The sequence below is a fragment of the Coloeus monedula genome, assembly GCF_965178545.1.
Source record: "Coloeus monedula genome assembly, chromosome: 2".
NCBI lineage: Eukaryota > Metazoa > Chordata > Aves > Passeriformes > Corvidae > Coloeus > Coloeus monedula.
In genome coordinates, this window is record NC_138782.1 from 115,582,684 (window position 1) to 115,589,151 (window position 6,468).

Consider the following 6,468-nt stretch of genomic DNA (forward strand, 5'->3'; position numbering starts at 1 on the left):
CTTGTGGAGAAAATTATTTTTACAGGCTTAAAATAGAAAGGGAAGGTGCTAAGTGGGTTCTGCCCTGCTCAAGGCTGGTTTATGTGATTCAAGGGCTATGGAAAACCAGGACCCTTTGAGGAGCAGCTGGAGGTCTGGTGGGACACCCCAGTACGGTGCAAGGTTAGTGGGAAAGAGCCACATGAATGAAGTTATCATTTATCACCTGCATGCACAGATGTAGCAGAATCTCGGTGATTAGGTCAAAGTCGAACATACAACATGTGCCTCTTATTTTGCCTCTACAAAAATTACATCCCTTTTTGATTTGTATTTCTTTTCCTTTCTCATCCACACTCCCATGAAGTATAAAAGAGCCTCAAAATATCCATAAGGAATTTTCCAAATTAAAGAAAAACCACACCCCTTGATTTATAAATAACTTTAATTAAAATCTCTGTTTGTGAACTGGTGGTAAATCATGTGTTTATTGAGCAGGAAGACATTCCATTGGCAATCAACAAAAAGTTAGCATAAGAAAGTTTAGTGGCATTTAACGAATTATGCAAAAAAACCTGAAGTGTTTTAAAAGTGGGTTTCCCATTAAAAAGAAATAAATCAATGCCAGATCCACTGCAAGGAAACCCACGAAGTAACACATTAGTATCTTAAGCATGATTTCTACAAAACCTAAAATAACATCAGAGGTTATTTTGAGCTACTAGTCTAATTTAGGACTGAAGTAATGGTCAGATTTCAGATAAAATTGTTACCTATAGGTCAATCTGAGCAGATGCTCTTTAGTGAATAAACTTTACAGGGAGTTCTGCTCTTTCCTTATAATCTCACAGCAGCTGTAATGACATCCAGCAGGACTTTAGATGATTTGAGTGGTGCATTTGCAGCTTGCAGGACACTCCTTCTTCACCAGTGGGTGGCTACAGCCAAACAACATTTTCAGATTTTTGCAGTTTCCAAGGAAGTCTTGATACTTACAAGGGTTGGCTAAAATAAAAGAGAGAGGAGCAAACACATGAAAAAACACATGAAATATTATTTGGAAGCCCTGATTTGATACTTCTGCATTTTCCAGAAATTCCAGTTGTTCATGTCTGTATAAACTTTGTACTTTTGCTCTGCTGTTAAAATGGCTTGAACATTACAGAATGCCTTTTTTAAGGAGAATGGAGTGACTTACTGCAAAGTCCTTTGTCACAGTGGCCAGGACAGTCAGCACACTTTGGTCCACTTCTGTAAGGCATAGCTATTTGCATGGGGTTATTTCCTCTGAAATTTGAAAGAGTTACGAGACAAAACAAGATCAACATGAAGTTCTGAGCCATTAACAGGAGTTTGTTTTTTATTGCAGTGAAAGACATCCAAAAGTTTTTGGATAAAAGTATTTTCATAGGCCGTCATGTTTTAGTTTCAGATATTCATCCAATACAAAAAAAAAGATTTTAAATAAGAGAGACAATAAGGTTTAGAGAAACAAGATTAATTGATTATTTGCATTTTATAGCATTATCTGTTAAAAAAAAATTATATGGTTCCTAGCTCTGCTTCTCTAATAGATTTCAACTGATTGAGGTAATCATACAATCACAAATCACAGACTGGTTTGGGTAGGACAGGACCTTAGAGAGCACTTAGTTCCAACCCCCTGCCATGGGGGGGTTGGGAGATCACTTCGTTTCAACACCTTCCACTATCCCCGGTTTCGCCAAACCTCAGCAAAACCATTCTGAAATGCAGTCCTTTACCTCTGTGAATATTCATTTGCTCTTGGCTTTCACTTTGCATCTGATTTTCTTCTTTATGGTCAAAATTACAGCATGATTTGCACCTGATCCCTGATTCTGACAGAGATAAGCCCTTGTTTGTCTGCTGAAATCTCCCTAATATCTCTTTCAAGAGGAAATAAAATAAATACTGATACTCCACATGCTGTTAAAAACCCGCCATTCACATTGGTATTTTCAAAAGTATAAATGGTTAAAGTAGATTGCAATTATTTTATCCTATAGCCAAGGATGTTTTGGAAACATATCCATAATCATCACAACTGAGTGAGAAGGCAGTACGTACGCGGGGCAGTATTGGCAAACGTAAAAGTACTTGTACGGGCCTGTGGGACAGTAGGAAACTCCACATCCCACCTTGTAACTGTTGTACCAGATTAGCTGTAGGATAAAAACCAAACACATTATTTCAGAGTCATCCCTCTTGAATTCTCATTAGAGAACCTCAGAAAATAACAGAAAATAACTTTTTCTTTCATTTTTTCTAGTCAGCTTTTACGTTTAAAGTTTAGCTGTCAGAAAGAATACATAGAAAAATGAGTTTCCTCCAGTTACCAAATGTGTTTGAACACAGTGTCTGGCAGGACACTAAAGTTGAAATTCAAATATTTTCATCACAGCTATTTTGCTTTGACACTTCTTAATAATGTATTTCAATCCCTGTACAGAAAATATTTATTTCTGAATTAAAGATATTTCTAAAGAAAGGTTTTTATACAGAATAATATTTCTCTTTTGAACAGCTCTTCCGAAATACTGGTTCCATTGCCTCTTAATTAGATGGAAAAGAATTTTAGCTTATAATTCATCTTTGGATCAGAGTGTGAATGATAGATAATAGTTTGATGACACTGATAGTTTTTTTCTGATCACAAATAACTCCCAGCTGCCTTAAGTGTACTCCTATAATTCTGGTGTACCCCCGCAGTTTGTTTCAAGTCTCCATACCTGAGTGTAGCTCTCAACATTGACATTTTTCGAGATTGCTCCATATCCATACTTGAAGTTGGAGGACTGACTGTACCACACTTGAATTGCATCAGCCCATGTTCTTGGGTAGGATGACAGCAACACATTCTCACCACAGGTGACACCTGGAGAAGAAGTAAATCTATTTCATTAGGAAAGAAGCAAACTGTAGAGCGGGAGGTGGGACAGAGGGGCTGTAGCTATATTCTTTAAAAAATGCCTATGATGCCAACCACTTTGCTCTGTGATTTTAAGGAGTTCCAAGTTGTCTTTCAGAGTATTCATCTGACAAAAATGGTGTTTTTGTGTTTCATAATCACAGACTCACAGAGTGGTTTGTGTTGGAAGGGACCTAAAGATCATCTTGTTCCAAGCCCCTTGCCATGGGTAGGGACATCTTCCACTAGACCAGGTCCTAAAGTGGTATTCTAATAATCTTAAAAAGCTATTCTACAACAGATTAAAAGTCATTCTTATTTCTCTTTCACATTCACAGGGGTCATCTGCAAACTGCCATTAACCCATCAGCTCAGGCTCCACCTTTTCAGTACCATTAATAACTCTCTTGTCTCTTGGACTGATTTTCATCCCACATTGACTTGCCCATTTCTGAGCATTTTTGGCAGCTTTCTCACTCCACACCTGAAAGACACAAAGGAAGAAGTATCCAGGTCATAAATAGGTTGGTGCAGCCCATGAGAAGAGGAAGAAAAACATAGAAATGGGTGTTGAGCACTAGATGCTCCCGTGGCCCTCAACAGAAAGAGGAGTTGTGCTGTTTTACTCTCCTGGGGCACGGGAACCACATTTCTTCAACTCTTAAAGGTGTCAGAGCAGGTTATTCTGCACAGTTCTGCCACACAGTCCCAATCTCCAGATGGTGCAGATTAAAGGGGTTTTTATAACTTACTGCTGAGCTCTTTCAGCTTTGTGTCCAAGTGAACACTGCTGGGTGCACTGGACTAAAAAGTATAAAACTGATTTTCAGTCCAGGTGCAGCTGAGTCGTGGCGATTGATATCAGCTGGGCTTTGAACCTGAGGAATGTTTGCAGGCCTTGCTAGGCAGGCTTAACCACAAAGCACTCACCAGCTCATCTGCTAATGGGACAGGGATAACAAGGAATATCAGGGGTGACAGGGATGGGAGAAGTTTTGCAGATCTAGATCCCTTTTGACCTCCTGACAGTGTGAGATTCAGAAGCTGCTGCTCGGGCTCCCGTTCCCCCTTTACTTTGCATGCTCTTTCCTTCATTCAGGGCTTGTGTTTCTCTTTTTAGAATTAAAGAATCATGGATAGTTTGGGTTGGAATGGGCAGTGAAGGATCATCTAGTCCAACCCCTGTGCAATGAGCAGGAACACCTTCAACTGGACCAGGTGGGTCCAAGCCCCGTCCAACCTGGCCTTGGACACTTCCAGGGATGGGGCAGCCACAGCTTCTCTGGGCAACCTGTGCCAGGGCCTCACCACCCTAATCATAAAAATCTTCTTTCTTTATCTAATCTTAATCTACCTGCTTTTAATTGAAAACCATTACTCCTTGTATTATTGAAAGAGGCCCTGATAAAGTGTTTTTCCTCATTCTTATAGACCCCCTGTAGGTACTGGAAGGGGCTCTAAGGTCTCCCTGGATCCTTCTCCAGGCTGAACACCCCCAGCTCTCCCAGTCTGTCTCTAGAGCAGAGGTACTCCAGCCCTTGGAGCATCTTGCTTGCTCATGTTGAGCTTCTCATCCATGAACACCTCCAAGTCCTTCTCATCAGGCTGCTCTTAATCCCTTCGTTCCACAGCCTCTTTTGATGCTGGACTTGTCCTATCATTTCCTTTAAGGGAAAAGCAGACTAGCTGTAATTCATGGCTCACCATCTTCAGCATGTTCCTGGCTGTGGGAGTTACAGATCTCCGTATTTCATTGTGTAGCTCAAGGATCTGTTTTTCTTTTTGAGGCTTAAAATGAGGAAAGGAGAAAGCGTTCACTTTTTTATATGGAAAACCCTGGGAAAAAAAAAAACAAAATAGTGAAGGTCCCAGTTAACAGAAGTTTAATAAACAAGATAAATTATGAGCTTCTTGTCACTTTTGTTTGTCAGCTGAATCTACCCCAAGAATTAATGTCATAAATTTTGTTTAACTTAAGACATTTATGGTGGTAGAAGTAACATCTCAGCCAGTTGTTTTAGGCTGCATCTATACTCAGGTAAAGGAGAGTATCAATTTACAACATGGTGCACCTGATATTTATTGAAGAAAATTTTAATTTTCTTTCCTAAAGTACTTGTTTCTTTCCATTCATTTGTAAGAATAAAATAATGAGATAAATAGCTCACATTCAAGTGCCCACTTAGTAGATATCTACATCTTACAAGATTAATCCTCTCTAAGAAGTTTATGAATCAGATTTCTGAAACTTAAATTATTTATTTATTTATGAAAGATGTCTTTTAAAAATTAGTCCCGTGAAGGGAAGAATATTTTGGTAGGCAGAATCACCAAATGATTTGGGTTGCAAGCTTAAAGAGCCAGTAGCTCCAAACCACCTGTCATATACATGGACACTTCCCACTAGACCAGGTTGCTCAACCAACACACAAATAATAATAATAATAATAATAACAACAATAATAATAATAACAACAGTAATAATAATAATAATAATAGTTATACAAAGTCTGTACGCAATGAGAGTTCGTCTTCAATGTGTTACATTAACATACTAACAATACTTGCACCCCTAAATTCTAAATGTCTAGAGATCAAAAGATCAGACTACATTAGGCCAGATATCTATACAAAGGAGTCAGATATGGGTGTTTTGTACAGATGAATGTTCTTACCTGACCATCAAATTGGTGTAGCAGAGCAGCCAGGAAAAAAATTGCAGTTAGTAGATCCATTTCTATAGGGGGAAAAAAAAAAATCAAAACCCCAGAAACAATTAGTCTCTGTTGCATAAATGTTATGGCACAATGTGGTATGTGAGCAAGATACAAAACTGCTGCAACGTCAAGCCTGAACAAAGAAGTTTATTTTAGTTGATCCTGAATATGGATGTGCTGAAACTGTGCATGGGCATGGTCTCCTACAGAGAGAAGACTCCACCTTGCATGGAAGCAGGGACTCTAAATATCATAAAGTTATGTGTTACTTGAAACAGATGGTTCAGTCCCCTTTTGACTCCTTTATTCAAGACATCTTGAATTTGCAGCATTTCCTTCATGTTTGGCTCCTTGTGTGGAAAAAAAAGCCCATTAATGTGTTCAGTACTGTCACATCAGAATCCTTCTCAAGCATCATCTACAGTGAGATCTGGTGTTTTGGAGTGGAGCACTGAACACATAGGCTGTTTTCTCCATTTCTTTCCCTGCTCCCCATTTCCTCATTAAATCAGCATCATAATGGCTGAGGCAAACGGTGGTGATCACCCTCATGTTTCATCTGACACCTAGACACAAAGAAAACCTTCAAATACGATGTTATTAGCAAATAATGTTGGCTACTGTACTCTGAGTCCTAAGGCACCTCATACAGTTGTACACAGACACTCTGAAACCACTCATATACACAGGACAATTTTTCTGCATGTCAGGAAAAGCGAAAGTTATATAACTTTGTATTGATGAGAATATATGAGGGAAAATGTCTTTTTGGTTGTTAAAGAGTAAAGATGTGGCAAAATCCCAAAGAAGACTAGCTTTGAGCTCAGCAGGTTACCTAAAACC

General features: G+C 39.0%; 1 protein-coding gene across 1 annotated transcript; it reads right to left on the minus strand.

Moving 5' to 3' along the window:
• Window positions 1-856: 856 nt before the first annotated feature.
• Window positions 857-5,643, minus strand: LOC309570156 (cysteine-rich venom protein-like; the record flags this gene model as incomplete). Its single annotated transcript, XM_082276785.1, has 7 exons — window positions 857-984; window positions 1,178-1,266; window positions 2,068-2,162; window positions 2,730-2,875; window positions 3,302-3,392; window positions 4,613-4,744; window positions 5,584-5,643. 7 exons carry the CDS (start codon window positions 5,641-5,643, stop codon window positions 857-859), a joined length of 741 nt encoding a protein of 246 aa, XP_082132911.1.
• Window positions 5,644-6,468: the final 825 nt, after the last annotated feature.